This window comes from Dermacentor variabilis, chromosome 10, assembly GCF_050947875.1.
Source record: "Dermacentor variabilis isolate Ectoservices chromosome 10, ASM5094787v1, whole genome shotgun sequence".
Taxonomy (NCBI): Eukaryota; Metazoa; Arthropoda; class Arachnida; order Ixodida; family Ixodidae; genus Dermacentor; species Dermacentor variabilis.
In genome coordinates, this window is record NC_134577.1 from 51,676,644 (window position 1) to 51,695,597 (window position 18,954).

General features: G+C 48.4%; 1 protein-coding gene and 1 long non-coding RNA gene across 4 annotated transcripts in view; one reads left to right on the forward strand and one right to left on the reverse strand.

The window, feature by feature from the left end:
- Positions 1-18,954, forward strand: part of LOC142559530 (uncharacterized) — a 174,980-nt gene that overhangs the window by 78,327 nt on the left and 77,699 nt on the right. Inside the window, exon 2 of the long non-coding RNA XR_012823146.1 lies at positions 12,769-12,846. This is a non-coding gene — a long non-coding RNA (uncharacterized LOC142559530). The remainder of the gene's footprint in view (positions 1-12,768; positions 12,847-18,954) is intronic.
- Positions 1-18,954, reverse strand: part of LOC142559529 (uncharacterized) — a 197,545-nt gene that overhangs the window by 54,187 nt on the left and 124,404 nt on the right. For all 3 annotated transcript variants that reach the window (XR_012823145.1, XM_075671109.1, XM_075671111.1), the window contains exon 2: positions 12,792-12,881. Coding sequence is in view for 1 of the 3 variants with exons in the window: in XM_075671109.1 (XP_075527224.1) it covers positions 12,792-12,881 (90 nt within the window). In the remaining 2 variants the exon portion in view is untranslated. The remainder of the gene's footprint in view (positions 1-12,791; positions 12,882-18,954) is intronic.

Here is an 18,954-nt window from a genome sequence, read left to right on the forward strand (position 1 = left end):
TTGACTATAACCATTTTTCAATTTGTGCTTCTAAACAGACTATTTAAATAATACTTTCGTTTCCTGTGGATTATTACGAATGCCACCGTGTAGTTCATTGATCGTTATTTCGTCTTTCACATGCTGCACCTTGTATAGGCATGCTGAAAAGAGTCATGAGACAGCGACACATTGTCCGGGTGACGTTACGGCAGTATTTGCATGCGCCAGCACTGTCATCGCGATGTGTCGTCAGGGATAGTGTAGGTAACTGAAAATATCATGCTCCTTGCGTGAAAAGGGTCGAGGAGTTTCTTGGCGTAATTTGCGCGTTCTTACGGGTGACCACTCAATTGTTATTTGAAGTTACCCCCCCTAGAACTAAGACTCAATAGAGAAGCTGAAAAAACACAACTAAGGGAGAAAGTGGCTTACATTGTTCCTGACCAACTCAGTGGAAATCATTTAACAGCTCGGAAGCGGGTCTCATTGTTCTAAATAGAAACGCAGTTTCAAGATTTCGACGAAGGAAAGCCATCAGTTATGATTTTTAATGCGTGGGGGACAGATTTCCAAGGAGAACTCCACTCGGAATAGCTTTGTTGATAAGAATAGTACGTACGTGTTTAACAACAACAACAACAACAACAACAACAACAACAACAACAACAACAACAACAACAACAACAACAACAACAACAACAACAACAACAACAACAACAACAACAACAACAACAACAACAACAACTTTGTTGATAAGTAAGTTCGTTACGTTGGTTCAAACGTTATATCGAGAATTTCAACCATAAGAATGACCCAGCGGCCTTAGCAGGGTCGGGGCCAGTGGTGAAAATTGTAAATGACTTATGCTAGTCGAAATAACTGAGTGTGACAGTTAGGGAAGGAGAAAGCGAAACCCCGGTCCATCGATCAGTCGGCATAGGCCATATAATTTGTGCCATGCACTTTTGATGGATGAAGTCACGACCATAGGCGTTGAAACGCTGAGCACGGGAGCGTGAACTATCATTAAAGACCAAAGACAATGCGCACTTGCCAGCGCATTACATTGCCTGCAATTTGTGAGCCACAACAGATAAAATTACGTCGGCAGGAGTGTTGTTGGAGGCTTCTCTTATTAGGAAAAGAGGCAGCAACTGCATTAGCGATATATCTGGTTATCTCTTCGGAAACTAGTTCCAACTGTTTCACACAATGCTGCGATTTTTTTTTACCGTGACTGCTACACGCATGCACCAGTGTCGTATTATTGTGACTTCGTTGTACGAATTAAATAGTTGGAAGTTTAGCGCTCCAGTTCATTCTTTTTTACTCCCACCTACTAAGTCCTTCTTTTCATGTTCCAGTTAATACTTAGCCCCTAAAATAATTAATTGTCGAAAATGTGGATAAAACACAAGCCGACGGCCAATTTCCAGATCAAAGTAGCAGGTGCTCGCCATGGAACTATAATTTGTTAATGGCTTAACTTGAGTGCTTCTGTTTACACGCGATGCAGAATGCGTCCAGCCCAGTCTCGAAAGAGCAGCACACCGCAAGAAAAAAATCCTGCATATTCAACGCACACGTTGGTATCTATGCTAAGTAAAGTTTAAGTAAAGTGGCTTATTAAATCCTTTACAGTTTAACGGCGATGCGTAGAAATTGGTGGTGGCAAGTGTGTGCGCAGAAAAGTACGACACGTGTGAAGCAACATTTAGAGATTCTGTACCTCCTGTGTCACAGTGGTACATATCCGTTCTGGAGGATTGGCCCAGAATTGGCACGCCCGCTTGTGACACGTACCAAATGGCTAAATAAAGGAATTCGTGAAACATGACTGCCTGTTATATATTAACAGATCGGTGTGCTCTAGAGATATCTGTGAGCTGAAATTATATTTGTAGTCTTTTTTAGGAAGTCATTTGTTTGTTACGCAGAAGACAGGGGGAAATAGTCAGCAGCAGAAGCGTGGTCGGCATGAAAGGTTTATGTGAAAAATTTTCTATTCCCTCTCTCCCGTCCCCCAGAGTAGGGTAGCCAACCAGACGTATTTCTGGTTAACATCCCTGCCTTCTCTATTTATTTGCTGCTCCTCCTCCTTCGTGCGTACCTTCATACGCCCTTATATATTTATTCGGCCAGACAGCAGCCATGGTCAGAAAAGCCTTGGAGTGCTCTCAATGAAAGTTTGCTTTAAAATGTATGTCGTAGGTAATAACTACTGTTACATCTAGGCAGAAGTATCTCGCGGTGGCCAGGCCTCTGTGAAATGAAAATGGTTCTTTCGCTGGCATTCTGTTCTGGACACACTTAAATTTCGGACATACTGCCGAATTTGCGAGCTTGTCACTTCTGGTTGGCCCACAGGGTGGCTGTACAGTCCCTCTGATTAGCTCAAATTTCAAACGTGGGTCATGTGAATGAGAGGGCCAAATTTACAGAGTTCAGAATAGCTCTGCTGGTTGCTCACAGTGAGGGCAATGCAATGGTATCATAAGAAAAAAAAAAAAGCTGCAAAAGTAGTGGCGAGACCAGCAGTGCAGGAGAGGTAATGTTATCTGGTGTACGATATCTAGTATACTGTTAGGGAAAAGACGGCTGCCCTTATGGTAGCACACCGCTATGCTGCCGAAGAGGCGCGGCACAAACCAACGTAACCTTACGACGGTATCATAGCGCTGTATACGATCACTTATTCACGATTCCGCCTTCACCCGTAAAACACGTCCATGTGTTCTACACGCCCCGAAAGAAAAGAAATCGAACCCATTTGTCTCCCGCAGAAGAACGCCACCGGCAGCACGCACAGCGGTCAGCGAAGGGCGGTGAACAGCTGCCGCCTTCCAGCAGCTTGGCTCGGCCGCATGCGGCTTGCCGTCGTCTGTTTGCCGCTGCATTACACCCCCCCCCCCCGCCCCTGCACCGTGTCTCCGTTTTCCCTTTCAACCCAAAACTCCCGGCGCCGTCCTTCCCCTCATTCCCTCTGGCGTTGCTCTCGGACAGCCTGTTCTTCCCCTTCGACCTGCTTTTCCGCCAATCTATTCGGTTCGGGCTTAATTGAGTGAACCGGCCGCGCCCCCCCCCCCCCTCCTTTCTAACCACGCCGGCCAACGTCGCTGGGCCGCTCTCGTGACGACGACATATATATTCCAGCCGCCCGCGCATCCCCCCGCCACCTCCCTCCTCCTCCTGTCTCTGGTGCACCGTTTTCTGGCGTCGTCGTGGTCTTCCCGTTGTCCGCCAGCCATGCTGCTGGCGTCACCGTCGTCTGTTCGCGAGACTTCGGGAAGGAAGGGAGGAAGAAAAGGGAAAAAAGGAGGGAGGCGTCGGCGCCATGCGTCTGGCGTTTGCGGTCCTGCTGTTCTTGCCCGCCACCCCATTTTGCCCCCTTGCTTTCCCTTCTCTCCTTTTCTACGTCGGCGCTATGGTTACTTAGTTTGGTCACCGATGTCATTTCAAGTTCCTAGGGGCAAACACACCGCATAAGTGCGCTCGAACAGTAGTTGGGTAAGTAGTTTGACATAATTACTTTTTTAAATAATGTCAAATTTTCACTCAACGAAACAAGGCAGGGCGTCAAGATGCGGTGGAGCAAAGTGCGATCGCACATTGCAATGGGAACGCATTAATAGAATCGTGCTGTACCGGGTAGAGTTAGTGAAACCAAGCAACTTTTGCCAACTGAAAGGTAATTTCAGCTCGTTGCTGGGCCGCTAAACTCAGGAGCAAGGTAATTGATTTAAAGGCATATTTAGTTTTCATATGTGTCTCATTTACCTTTAGCGTTTCTGCTACCCCAAATAATGGCCTTGAACGTGTATCTTGTTTCAACGTACTATTCCCACGGCGACTTATCCCTATTGGAATAAGTCGTGCAACAAGGCATAACGTGCAACAAGGCGTAGGGATGCTAGAACTCTTACGGCAACCTTATCAATTAGCCATCGTGTTGCGCGCTTCGCACTGGAGTCGACGTGGGAGAAAGGAAAACCCTCTCCCGTCGTTCAGCCACTAGCGAAGCCGAAATTTGAGGAGCGACGACGAACTCTCAAGCAAGCGAACGCACTTCGACGCGCACTGCCATGTTGGTAGACCACATCGTCCATGCGTTGGTGCGCTATTCCTCTAAGACGCACTTTGCTTTACGCTGAATGGTGACGAGCTGTACGCAATCATCAGTGAGTGCCGCGCACGATAAACCGTTACAACATGAAAATAGTCTACCCTATGCAACACAATAAAGTGCTGTTCCCTGTCTCGCCTAGAAGTAAGCGCTTTTATTATGGATGCATTACATAAGGAATTTCATTTAGTCAGCCCGTGCTTAACTTGAGCGAGCTAGTTTCAGCCGCGGATGCTTTACTGTCACAAACACGTGGTAATCTGCGCAACAACCAGTTATTTCCGCATCATGCAGTAGCACTCTCTCTCTTTAAACCTAATCATTCTCTGCCTTTATACCAGGCACTTGGCAGGTAGGTTCCTGTGTCGCGTCGTTGCGGACCTCGAAAAAATTACAAGTCTGATGGTGAGGTCGAACCAGGATTCCGACGTTCCCAGCGATTTGGCAGGACAGCTTTCAAACCAGCTGTTTTTAGGTGCCTAAAGCATTATATCAACAATTTTACTTCTACAATCTAGAATAAGCGTGGCAGTTACGCTGGCTGAGTATACTAGTGGAGTTGTTTAAGAGTGCGACAGTGCAAAGTGACTTGCGTATGTATCCTGACAACTTATTGACCAGAGCTATCGACGATATATCGAAGTTGCTGGCTGCTCCCTAGCGGCGCAACTCTATCTTACGGTAAATCTCACTCATGGTATTTTGTTTGCTTTAAAGATAGTAAGTAGCTGATAAGTTTACTAAGGTGTAGTTTTTTCTATTCCTTTTTTTTGGAAAGCAGAGAAGTTGGACTGGAGCTATGGGTTCTGTCGTGCTGCTCTGCGTTGGGTAAGTCCAAGAGGGCACGAAAGAGGATGCCGATGACAAGAATAGTGGTGCGATGAATGTTAGTCATTAACACAGTGGCACACTCTTATGTAACAGTTTTCGAGTCCACTCCTGCATCGTGGACGAATTGGGGGAACGTCCGTACCGTTATTGCAGCACGTCTCGTGGGTGGGGCCAAGGGATCAGAGTGACGTTTGGGGCTGATGTAAACAGAGAGAACGCGCAACGTTCAAAATGAGTGACCCGCGTTACGCCTTTCGGCTCGAATGTTACACAAGGTATGCGCTAATGTGCATTGGAACGGTCACAATCTCTTTTCTGCAGCCACCTGCGCGCAATTTTTTCTTCGGTGTGCTCTGAGGTTCCAGGCGTGTTGCTTGCCGCCGGCATGGAGAGGGGGGGGAGGTCAGGGGGCGTGGACTGAGTTAGGGGAAGCCGCTCGATTTAATTCACCGCCGCATCTCGCACGCACCCGTGCGGCTCTACGTTTTCGACAGGACGTCCAGATGGCGTGACACGCGACCTGTCGAGCCGCGCGCGGGAAGTGGAAGAACAGGTTGCGACATGCGATGTCCACAACGGTATGCGCCACTCTGCACGCACCGTCGTCCAATCAGCGAGGTTAATTTCCAGCCGACAGCTGGCAGCACCGGTGCGCATTAAAAGAGACCGCGCTGTCTCTCTTTGCCGTCGCGTCACAGGGACTCGCGTTGTGGGCAGCGCGACGGAGAGAGGACGTTGGGGACGACGCGAAGTGTCACTATGCCAGCGAACGCCGGCCGCAATTCAACGCGCGCGACTCGCTCCCCCCCGCATTTCTCAACGCCGCGCTTGTTTTTAGAGCGCTTGTTTGTTGTTCCTGTAGTTTTTTGATAGCTTGGGTGTGTTCGGGGGCCGGAAGGGGGGGGGGGAGGTGAAGCGCGTGGCGTGCGCTGAGGCAAAGCTTCCATTTAGCGGCGTTTCGAGCCTGCCATACGCAACCGCATATTAGCGTGGTGACGAGACGAAAAAAAAAAAAAAAAAAGCGCTCGCATGCTCGCGGCCCACGGTGCCCTTCGTCGTTATTACGGCCTCGGCCGGCTTCGGTTGGCTCGGTCTGCCTATAAGCCTTCGTTGTGGCTGGCTTCACTAAACTCTATCTTCTCGTTTTTCTTCTATATTATCTCTCCCTATTCTTCCTGCCCTCTTCGCGTTCCGTTCTTGTATTTTCGTCACTTTATTTTTATTTTCTCTCTCTCTCTCTCTGTACATCTTATCTATACTCATATTGACGTCAAGCCCTGACCACACACACAGCATTTAGACATTTATTTTTTTTCGTTGATGTGGGAGAGACGGTGGAGAGTGTGGAGAAGGAGGCGAAGAGGATTTTCCTGTCTCGTGTGGTTCCGCGACTGCCTGACGTTTATGGAGAGTCGTAAATATGAGCGCCAAGCGACGTTGCGTCGGTCGGCCTGCGCGCGGCCCTTCCAGCTCTACATCGCTATGGCTGCCTCCCTCTTCTGCGTTGGCCCGGGTCGCGCCACTCACGCTATACCGCGTCATGAGCGCCACGCGGGCGCCGCTCTCTGCGCGTTTCCGGTGGCTCTCCACATAGAGTTTCCTATGAAAACCACTGAAGGAAACTCTGGCGCTGCGATCGTTCAGCAACCGTAGGAATAGTGGCTAGTACGTCGAACGCCCGAAACGCTGGAAAACACATTGTGCGGATTGCCCAGAGTATACGCTGGAGCGAAGGTCGTTGGATAATTCCCTAGCCAGCGTTGGCGGGCAACCACTGTCGGAGGAAGCTATTGTCGGTCCGTGGCCTGACGCAGCAAATACAGTCCGGACAACTCAAGCTCTGTTGAAGTTTATGCAGGACACGGAACTAGACGAGCGGCTCTAGTAGCGCCACGTCTAATGTGCATAAACACTCCCCACTTCCCTTTTACTCCATCCCAGTGCTCTCGCTCCCCTTCCCTCTTCCCCAGCACAGAGTAGCATACCAAAGCGCACTAGCTCAGGTCGACCTCTCTGTCGTTCCTATCAATAAAATCCGTCTATTTATCATGGATTTGGCTGATCTTCGTCATTGCGGCTTGAGGCGTTCGCGTGGCTTCACTCACTGCGCTTTGTCGGCATTTGTGTTCCCAAATTCTAAAGGAAATCCTAATTTTCTAAGCGCAGAAGGCAATGAGACTGTGCGCACAATCACAATCGCTGCGAATAGGTGGTGCACATAAACACGGCGTCCGTGACGTTTTTCCGGATCCGCGGTTGCTTCCGACGCATGCAGCCGGCAAAATCGCGACCTCTTTGTTACCCTGACAGAGCCGTCGCTGCGACGCGTATTTGGACACCAGCTGCTAACTGTCTGGTCTGTAACGCAATAGCTTGTTGAAAATGATCAATTTGTAAAGTTGCAACGCTGTTCAAAGCCAGGCGGACGAACTTAAGGCACATCCGTGTATTAATAGCTACTACCATGCTGGCTGAAGTGCCACGCTCGAGTGTCCCATACACATTCGCGCCCGAGTTTCCTTTAGTACCTTCTGTTGGAAACTCTATGGTTCTCCACACGTTCTCTACAGTAAGCAGGCCTATTGGTGGGACAGCGGCTGGTCTTGCGTACCCCGCGAGCCGTGCTTACTTTCATTGGCGCCTGTGATTCACTTACCCACTTATCGGTTGGGTTTCGCTACATAGCCGAATCTGCGGTGGACCTTCGTTCTCCGTGGCTGCGAAAGGCGCGTCACATCCGGTGCTAGATTCAGCTCTGTGCGGCGAATAAAATGTAGTAGCGGGAACGCCTAGAGTTCCGTTATGTTGACAGAACTGTTGGAGAAGCAATCGACAATTATGACGTTGTCGATGTCTTGGTTTGAGCTGTTCGATGCGAGCCCGTCGCTCGTTTTGAGCTGCTTCTAGTGTAGTGTCGTCGTCGTTCCTACCTTCAGTACCAATAAAACTTAGAATTCTTGTCGCACTTAACAAAGTTGTAGTTGCTGTTACGTTCGTGTTGATGCACGGCAGAGGTACACGAAGCAGTTGGGAACGGCACTATAGTAGTGCAGTGTGACTATTCGCAATTCCAACTGTGGACCGGATAGCAACTGTTATGTACTGGGTGTTGAGTTGGAACAATTCACATTGAAAATTTTCACATGATGCCTAAAAATTATTAGCGCATAACTACATAGCTAGTAATAACAGAATGACGAAATACTGCCAAGACATATCTATAGCGAAGTACCAAAGCATACTGCCTCACATAAGGATGATACGCGAACACTCGTGCACGCAATGCGTATGATCATCAAGCTTATTCCATTCCCATATTATCTCGGTTGTGAAAGCGAACCCAAAGTACACAGCGCATTGCGGTGTCTGCAACGTGATACAACCTTTCTATCTTTAGAGAAAACGAGATCTATGCCAAGAAAGTGGACTGGAATTCCCGTAAATACAGTGCCCTACCTTTCGCGCATGTCTCCAGTATGTTTCTTTCTTTCTTTCTTTCTTTCTTTCTTTCTTTCTTTCTTTCTTTCTTTCTTTCTTTCTTTCTTTCTTTCTTTCTTTCTTTCCGTTGACGCAGCGTTTGCTCAAATCACTGACTTCTCAGGTGTTCCGAAATCATCTCAAGCACACGGACTCGTCAAAAGGTGGCCGGCTCGTCTGCCGGCAGCGTGTAAATTGAGAACCGCTCGCGCGGCAATCGCCTTTGCGCAAATCGTGTCGCCGCCGAGCATTAAATGATCCTTCGGCCACGGCTCGCTCAAAGCGGTGGCTCGAGTCACCTTATGCCGCCGCACTCGCGTGTTATGTGTGTGTGCGTGTGATGGAAGTGCCTGCGAAGGGAGGGAGCACGTGGAAAGAGATCGGTCGGTTTTAACGCAAATTGCCGGCCCCCTAGAAGGACCCCGCGACAAGACGCAGCGTCGTTAATGAGTCACCGTAGCGGATTAATTAGGCTGGCCAGCGCGGAACATCTTTTGGGTGGTTTCTCCCTCTCTCACTTTGTCTCTCTGTCAACTCCCATCTCCTCGTCCGCCGCCGCCGCCTCTCCCTTCCTCTTCTCTGCCACCGATTTATCTCCCACAGTGTTGTTCTCGGCCTTGCGGACTTGTGCACGTGTGGCTTGTACGTGTACTAGTACGTGTGGTTGTACCCGTGTCGTATCCTCCCTCTCACATCTATCGTCACACCGACCCCCTCCTCGTTACGCACGGAGACCAACATTTCGCGCCAGAGCACAACCGGACACCTTGGCTCGATGTAGAGGGGAAGGAGTTTATCTACGCCTAGGCTTCCTCTTTCGCCGACTCTCGGAGTGGCATGGTTTGTTCCGCGTATTGCTCGAGATTCTGGAAGTCAGCTCGAGTGTAAGTCAAGAGAGAGGGAAAAAATAAAAACAGTAAATATAGACGAGGATATTTGCCAGGTGGTTACACTCCTTTAGAGGATGGAGGGAAAAGGGTTGAGTATGTGGGAGCGAAGAAAAAAAAAACAACTAAACGTTAATATAATATTTGGGGTTTTACGTGCCAAAACCACTTTCTGATTATGAGGCACGCCGTAGTGGAGGACTCCGGAAATTTTGACCACCTGGGGTTCTTTAACGTGCACCTAAATCTAAGCACACGGGTGTTTTCGCATTTCGCCCCCATCGAAATGCGGCCGCCGTGGCCAAACAACTAAACGTTGGCAGATCACACGCATATGTGTTAATAGGCAATAAGTGAAGTTTTATTTGTTGTTTACTGAAATATCACCACTTCTTTTCCTTCTTCCCTTGTGTCTAGGTTAACGCTTTTCTCAATGCACGGTTTTATTTGGTTTGGTGCCTAATGGTATGGGCAAACCTCACTATGGGGCGATCGGTTATAAATTGGGTGGTTGTAGGTAAAAAAAGGAGAGAAATAGTTATAGGGCATATTTCAAATCAAGGATAAGATATTGACACGTGTACTTATTTATATTTTTCTCGGGGACTGCATTCAACCCACTAACAACTTGAAGTTATCACTCGGCGTGAAACGCACCCGCATGATTGGAACTTACTATAACGTTATCAATGGTTCTATCTGTTGTGTTGTCACCGGACCTCGTGCAATCTGGTTGTGTTCGAGACGCGAATTGTGTAGCACTTTCTGGAAGATACGCGGACTCCCGGCGATCGCTCTGGAACCTCCGATGATTCATGTATGAAAGCTGACACGCTTCACCCGCAGATCAGCATTCGACGATCGCCGACTGTGTTCGCCGCCGTCGTTGTGCTTTGAGTGCAGCCTGTTTTCGTGGGCGCAGGTTTTCCCAATGAAACTTTCTTTCGTCATTCACAGTTTCGTTCCTGTCTTCTCTACCGTCACTACTACGTGGCAACATGACATGAATAATTATTTTCAATGCCAATTTTAGAACTATATTATAGAATACGTGCTATTAATACTCTTGTTATTCATGGCGAAGAAGAAATAGCGCGGTGGACGTACCTTTATGAAATATAAACCTCGCATTCACCTTAGTTTATCGCCAGGCGTTGTTTAAAAAAAAAGTTTCGCAATTTAGGGAACTAAAAATTACATTGTCTCTTAAGATCTCTCCTAAAGAGGTGAACGGCGAAAGCCTACTCTTCTTCCTCTTATCATGCGCCTCATTAGTAAGCATTTTTAGTCATTTGTAATCGATTGTAGTCGTTACAATTCGTCGTTAGACATATTGGTGATTTCGAAGTCAATAGTAGTCATTACAAGTCATTAGTAGTCATTTTAGTCATTACTGCTCATTACTAGACATTTCTAGTGATTTCTAATCAATTGTGGTCATTACAAGCCCTCGTTAGGCATATTGGTCATTTCGGAGCCATTAGTAGTTGTTACAAGTCATGAGTAGCCATTATTAGTCATTACTAGTCATTTTTAACATCTACCAATTTCTATTATAATGTTATCGTTCACTAACTGTTACTATCAATCATTTTTCGTTCCTTAATCTGTCTTCATATGGCGTGATTACGCTTCTGTGGACGCTCCGGCGGTCAGGTCTGCTGACACAAACTTCCCCATAAGCCGAGAAAAGCTTTCGCCTTAAAAAAAAAAAGCAAATCCATGATCTGGTTCAATTTCGTTTCCTTTGCTTCCTTCTCCATTCTCTGCTATTTCTATTACCAACATTATTTTTTTGACACGAATACTTGTTTTAAGCCATTATGTTAAGGTGTAATATGCGTGGGCTGTGAGACCTGTGTTGTGTCCGAATTAAAGCCGTGTTTTGTGGCACTGCCGGGTTCCTCACTTATCCGCAGTTGACCTCTTCAGTTAACTGCTATCGACTTCCCTTCTTGTCACTCGTCCTCCTTCTCGATCCGGGCATCTACCGAATGACACTTACCCATTCTGGGACATTTGACAAGACTGTTCACATACCCAGTGGCACATTCCCAGACGCACATACCCATTGTGTCTCAAGTTGTCTACTGGGGCGCACAACCAGCGACACACTTCAGTGGTGCTCAAATGAGATGCAGGGACGAATAGAGAGAAAGAAGTAAAGAGAAAGAGCACTAGTGCGCGAGTGAAGACTCAGTTGAAGCGCACTCACTAACACCTGTCCACTTGAGGTATACTGCAGGATCGCTCTTAGTACTCTCTAGGCGAGAGACGGCCACAGTCATGGTCTAAGGAAGAAAAAAAAGTGTCTCACAGGTCCATGGCGAAAATTTCAATACCCAATAAACTACTTATAATGGAGCGAAGAAATCCGAGAAACGTAGCGAAGGGAAAGAGAATGGCAAGGACAGAAATGCAGAAATATGAACGATGCTGCTTATTGTGTTCTCATTGTAAGAAATCACTGCGATGTTTTTTGGCGCTTACGTTGTTGGCACTCTGTTCGCACAAGAGCACCAGAAGGAAACCAGAAGGATGCGAGAAATTAAACAGGCCTGTACACAAAGAGAGATCCGAACATCTGAGAGAACGACATTTTGGGTGAGGCTGTGTAGACGTATGTACCTTTATCACGATATCCACCAGAAACATCTGTTGTACGATTCGGGGAAGCAATCGATTAACGCGTCAAACGAGATCAATTTTTAACCTCTTAATGCGTCGAGTGTACGTGATACAAATGGTTCAAGCGTGCCTGATGCAAGCATCGCGTGCTTCTGTCGCTTTCTTGTACCTGCGTATCGACTGCTATTACTGTTCCTTATAAAAGCACACGCCGGCTCTAAACCTATAACAGATTGCTTTTAGCGTCGTACATGCTTGTGCTGTTTGTTATACAGGGTGTCCCAGTTAACTTGGGCCAATATTTTAAAGATGCGCGAGAGCTCTAGAGAAATCGAACCGACTGCATAGTAGCCGTAGTCGTATGTACTTACGGCCAGTATTGTTTTCACCACGAAATATTACTTGAATAATTTTAATTAGTGAACTTTTTAATTATTGCTCGAATCGCAAACCTATCAATTAGAAAGTTGTAGGGCACCTCAAATAACCTCAAATAGCCAGGGCAAGTAAGCACGTTGGGGCAGTACTTTAGAGCTATCGCTTTCGGGGATACGATCGCTTTCAGGAGATTTGGCGCGGCTATGCAACTGACATGCCGGGACCTATGGGCGACAGCGTTCCTGGCGCTGTGCCAAGCGTGTTGTATTCTCATAGTGGCGGCCCAGTTCACCCACTACTGTCACAGTGGGTGAACTTTTGAAATGCTGATTTTTTTACTTGTACTAGAGCGCTCGAGTGTTTTGCGTGGTGGACGCATGTGACAGTTCCCTATCACTCATAATGTCAGTGCATTGAGATGATTATCTCAGCGTTTATCTGAAATATAGCAATCTTTTCCAGGGTCGATAAGAGGACGAACTCACCTTGTGCAGAGTTCGTGCGCCGCCCTGGTCGTTGAAGCTTCCGGCTATCTTTCGGGTGAGTAATCAACGAGAAGACCGGGGAAGTTTCGCCTAAATGAAGATGAAAAATAGAAAGCGAAAACAAGCGTGGATTACCCCATCTGCTGATAACATTGGAGATAATACACTGGGCGTCTAGAAACGATATGGAATCTAGATACTAGTTAACAATTGGGTATATTCAGGGAAGAACGAACCAGGTATTCCGATCACATTTTTGTTTTGTTTTCTTTTGAACGATATATCAATATGAAATAGGCAAATCTGCCTGAGCTACCTTGGCTTCGTGAAATACTGCGCTCATTTTCTGCAAAAGGAACTAACATGTCAACAATAAGCATAAAAATAAATATTTGTTTAGATTAGCCAATTTTGCAAATCTGAAGAAACATATCACAAATACTAAAGCATTATACATAGTTATAATTATAATGATAATTTAGGTTGAATCGCAAGCCCGGCTCTTTGTGTTGCAAAACATTTGAGAAAAAGGAAACTTGGTTAAGTTGCCTCAACGAGAAGCGTGTTTGAGTTAGGCGATGTTGAGCGGCTAAGGAAAACCACTTATATTCAAGCACAAAGCTCAAAATCTTGGTAAGCCTGGTTTGAAGTAACCATGCTTACTGCAGAAAAACCTTGTAGCTAAAGGCTCAGCAGTTTTTTATAAAGTAATGTCTAAAGAAGCCACGAAGTTTAGAGTTACCGAATTTGGCGGTTATCGAGTACTACAGAGAATCATCAATTTTCATCTAAATTTCCACAAATACCCCTCCAGGACTGGTCGTTTAAGAAAACTACCAAAAGGTGTTACAATATCTTATTTCTGCCGTTAGACAAACGTCGTATCTGAACTTAAGTATTTTTCTTCGTGCGATACTATACAAATACCGCAAATTAATTTAAAAAAAGATATTTTGAGGCGCGTAATGTTTGCTCGTAGTGGGGACGGGTCATCCAATATACTTACTTTCTTGATCAACAGAGGAATAAATAGCAACCAGTGCATCAAAGAAATACTAATGATATTACTACTAACTTTCTTCTAACTGCTCGTTACAAAGCCGTCGACTAAGTATTGCTGTCGTAAAATACGTCGCGTAAATGTTTCTATCAATTTCTTTTAAACACAAAGGGAGTGTTGGCATGCCCTTGGACGCTTGGAACAGCCTCCTTCTTCATCTGTATATATTCATCATCATGGCCAGCGTCATCGTCTTTAGCGGGCGACCTGCGAAATAAACCGTTGCGGCTTAACAGCTGTCTCGCAAGTGGTGGAGGCTGCTTTTGATCCCTTGGTCCTCTACGCCTTCGAGTTTCCCTGGAGCTTTATTCAGGCCGCCGCTTGCTCCGCCTTTCTGCCAGGATGCCCCAAGAAGACCCTCCAGGAGCCTCCGGCGTCACCGTCTCTGCCCCACCGGCCGTTCCTTCATGGACCGTCAGCACGCGGCAGCGCAATCCCACCATGTTCGCTGGCCTTCGTAGTGACGACGTCGATGACTGGCTGGACAATTATGACCGCGTGAGTGAGTCTAACCGGTGGGATAATATGCACAAGCGTCGCAACGTCGCATTCTACCTCAATGACGTTGCCAGGACTTGGTTTCTCAACCACGAGAGCACTTTGCCTGACTGGGCGGCATTCAAACACCAGCTTCGACAGATTTTTGGCGCTCCCAACGTCCGCTCTGAGGTCGCCAAGAAAAAGCTTGATGGACGCACACAACTTCCCGGCGAAACATACACCTCTTATATCGAGGACGTCCTCGCCCTTTGTCGCCGAGTTGACGCCACCATGACGGAATCTGACCGTGTCCGTCATATCCTAAAGGGCATTGCCCAAGTCGCGTTCAACGCACTGGCGATCAAGAATCCAAATGCCGCTAGCGATGTGATCGCGACTTGCCAACACCTAGACGCACTGCAGGCCATCCGTTTACAACCTGTCACCGGTGACGCGCCTCCTACGTCCGATACCGACTTGCGTATGCTGATTCGGACTCTCATACGCGAAGAGCTCCAAGCGTGCGGCCTGCTGAGTCCTCCCGTTCTGCAGCCTCAACCTTCGGTTCCTGGCCTGCGCGACATAATCAAAGAGGAGCTGTCCTCCATGACCTGCGCTGCGAGCTGTGGCCCGCCTTCGCCATCCACCTTGTACGCTCAGGTTGCGGCTATGCAGCCAGCGTTCGTTCGGACAGCGCCTCCTGCTGCTGCTACTGCCTCCAACCATCTGGCGACTCTACAACCCCGTCAGCCTGCCACAGCATTTTACACTACCCGGCCTACGCCCCGCCCCCTTTGTTATTATTGTGGTATTCGTGGCCACCTATCGCGTTTTTGCCGAAGACGACAACAGGACGAACGCCGTGGCTACGATATTTATGAGAGAGGCCCGTTGCTTCCTCCGAGTCCTTACCAACGCCAGCTCTCCCCACGCTCATTTTCTCCACCTCCCGAAGCGCCTCGCAACTATCGTCCAGGGCGCCGCCGCTCGCCCTTCCCTCTCCGACGCTCGACATCACCCTTGCAACCGGCTACCCGCACTCCTGACTACCGATCAGAAAATTAGATGGTGCAGTTTTTGGAGGGAAAGCTGCATGGCTCGCACAGACTACAATTCCTCCAGCGTGCCCGGGAAATACTTTATTGGTGTGTGCAGAAGGTGTACCAGTCCTAGCATTGATTGATACGGGAGCAGCTATTTCTATTATTCACGCTGGCTTGTGCTCTCGTCTACGCAAAGTTACTACACCTTACAGTGGAGCTCTTCTTCGTGGTGCAAATAATGTTGTGATGCGGCCATCGGCGCAATGCATCGTTATAGTTTTGATCGACGGGATACGCCACCATTTCCAGTTCGCAGTGTTGACTTCCTGTGCTCACATGCTTATACTAGGGTGGGGCTTTCTTTCTTCGGCGTCTGCTTTCATCTCGTGCCGTCAACGCCTCGTTAACTTGACAGAGACTGACAATTCCGACGACGTGCACGAACCGCGCCTTCGCTCACGAACTGCTGACGATTGTATGGTGCCCCCTGGTCGTGAACAACTCCTTGCAGTGAACTCTGACATCACCGATGGTGACGTTTTAGTTGTACCGTCAGCCTGTTGCTTATCCAAAGGGATTGCTCTGGCACCCAGCCTTGTTCGCTTCACCAACGGCACGGCCACTTTGGCTGTACTCAACAGAACCAATGAGCCAGTCCTGCTTTCCAAAGGCGCCGTTCTCATGTGCGTCTTGGACACTCAGCCTGTCTCTGTGCTTACCTCGACTACTGCTGTTTCCCAAACACCCACAGCTATGTATCCGGTCCCTGCTTCTGTTCTCGCTAGTACGATCAGCTCCGATCTAACGCCACAGCAGACGGGGAAGTTGCTGGCGTTGTTATCCAAGCATAACGACTCCTTCGATGTCCACTGTCCTCTTCTGGGACAGACTTCTGCGACGGCTCATCGCATCCCACAGATGGAACTTCCATCGTGCGCCGGCGGCCATATCGCGTTTCTTCCGCTGAACGCCAGATCATCGATGCCCACGTTGCCGACATGCTGAAATGTAGCATAATCCGCCCATCCTCAAGCCCTTGGTCGTCACCTGTCGTTTTGGTGCGTAAGAAAGACGGCTCAGTGCGATTTTGCATAGACTACCCTGCCTTGAACAAAATAACCTGCAAAGATGTATATCCACTGCCCCGAACCGATGATGCGTTAGATTCATTACAAGGCACGGAGAATTTCTCCAGTCTTGATCTACTCTCTGGATACTGGCAGATCCCCATGGACGAAGCAGACAAGGAGAAAACTGCCTTTGCCACACCTGATGTACTTTACGAATTTAACGTAATGCCTTTCGGTCTGTGTAATGCTCCCGCCACGTTTGAGCGGATGATTGACACTACGGGGCCTAAAGTGGAAGACTTGCTTATGCTACCTTGACGACATCATCATATTTTCGTTGACCTTCCATCAGCACTTGCAGCGCCTCGACGAAGTCCTGACATGCCTCTCAGCTGCTGGCCTTCAGCTGAATACAAAAAAGTGCCGCTTTGCCAGCAAAACCATTAAAGTGCTCGGACACCTTGTCAGCAAGGAGGGGATTCGACCCGACCCCGACAAGATTACCACTGTTCTTCGCTTCCCCAGGCCTCAACGCGCCAAAGACTTGCGTAGCTTCCTTGGCCTAGCTTCGTATTTCCGGCGCTTCATACGTAACTTTGTCACCATTGCGGCGCCGCTCCATCAACTCCTTCCTTCTGGAGCTCCCTACGTATGGTCGGAGGAATACCAAACTGCTTTTGACACCCTCAAGCGTGCCCTCATGTCCGAACCTGTGCTTTCTCATTTCGACAACACCGCACCCACTCTTCTACATATTGACGCCAGCGGACACGGTATCGGCGCTGTTCTTCTGCAACGTCAGCAAAATTCTGAAGAACGTGTGGTTGCATACGCAAGTCGTACGCTAACAGCTGCAGAGAAAAATTATAGGATTACCGACCAAGAGTGTCTCGCCGTTGTTTGGTCCGTCCAAAAATGTCGGCCTTTTCTGCACGGCCGCCGCTTTACGGTCGTTACCGATCACCACGCCTTGTGCTGGTTGGCGACGCTAAAGAATTTAACGGGACGTCTCGGCCGATGGATACTTCGTTTACAAGAATACGAATTCGACGTCACCTACAAGTCGGGAAAAGAAACACCAGGATGCCGATGCTGTCTCTCGTTGTCCCCTACCACCGTCTTCAAACGCTGCTTGCTTACCACCATCCGTGAGGAAACCGCAGGGCACGTCGCTTGCATCCCATTGGCTCGCAGCTCTCGACCGGCTCCCTTCCAGCCATTCTCATACGTTTGCCTCTAGCCAACGTAATGACTCCTACTGCCACTCTGTTATGGAACATATTTGCGGATCATCTCGCCCACCTTATACTCGGCTCCGTCGGCAGTTGAAGAACTTCAAGATCGAAAATTCGATATTATACCGGTACGTGTTTCACCCCGAAGTCCCGAAGGACACCGTTGGGTTCCTGTCGTTCCCCGATCACTTCGGGCCCAGATATTGGAGACCTTTCACGACGATCTCACTGCCGGTCACTTTGGCTTCCATAAAACCTATGAGCGAATTTGCAGCGGCTTCTCTTGGCCTGGACTTGCAACCAGCGTAGCGAAATACATGGCTTCCTGTTGACTCTGCCAACACCGCAAACGACTGTCCTCACCTCCGGCTGGACTGCTCCAACCTGTCCCGTGTCCTGCAGCTCCTTTCGCAGTCGTTGCTATCGACCTCTATGGACCGCTACCCTTAACCACTGGCGGTAAACGATGGATCGTCACAGCTGTAGACCACTTGACACGGTACGCTGAAACAGCCGCACTGTCTTCGGGATCTACCGAGGAAGTTGCAGCCTTTTTCTTGGAAGCCATCTTTTTACGGCACGGAGCCCCACGTGTCCTTTCGGGTAACCGCGGCAGGACCTTTCTCTCTAAACTTCTCGACGATGTTCTCTATGCGTCCAATACCATCCATAAAATGACTTCCAGCTACCACCCTCAAACTAATGGTCTCACAGAGTGCTTTCATTGCAGGTTTTCCGGCATAATATCCATGTATATCAACCCTGACCACAACAATTGGGATGTCATTCTGCCATTCGTCACTTTCGCATACAACACGGCCATCCAACGCACTACGGGGTACTCGCCCTTTTTCCTTGCGTATGGTCGCCAACCGATCACTACCTTCGACGTTCCTTTCTTCGTTGTCACCGTGCCTTCGTCCACATCAGTGTGTGAGCAGTTCATTTCGCGCATTGCCCGATGTCGCCAACGTGCCCGCCTCAACACCGACGCCAGTGAACAAGACCGCAAAATTCACTATGATGCATCTCACCGTGTCGTTTCCTTCCACCCTGGAGACGAAGTGTTACTGTGGACCCCAGTCCGCGCTCCTGGATTGTGCGAGAAATTTCAGTCCCGTTTTATCGGGCCCTACATTGTTCGGGAACAGACTTAGCCGCTTAACTATCGTGTCACTCCAGTTGTTCCGCCTTTTGACGGTCGCTGCCGTGCCCTACAGATTGTGCATGTTTCGCGTTTAAAGCCTTTCATACGACGTTTCCCGCCATATCCAG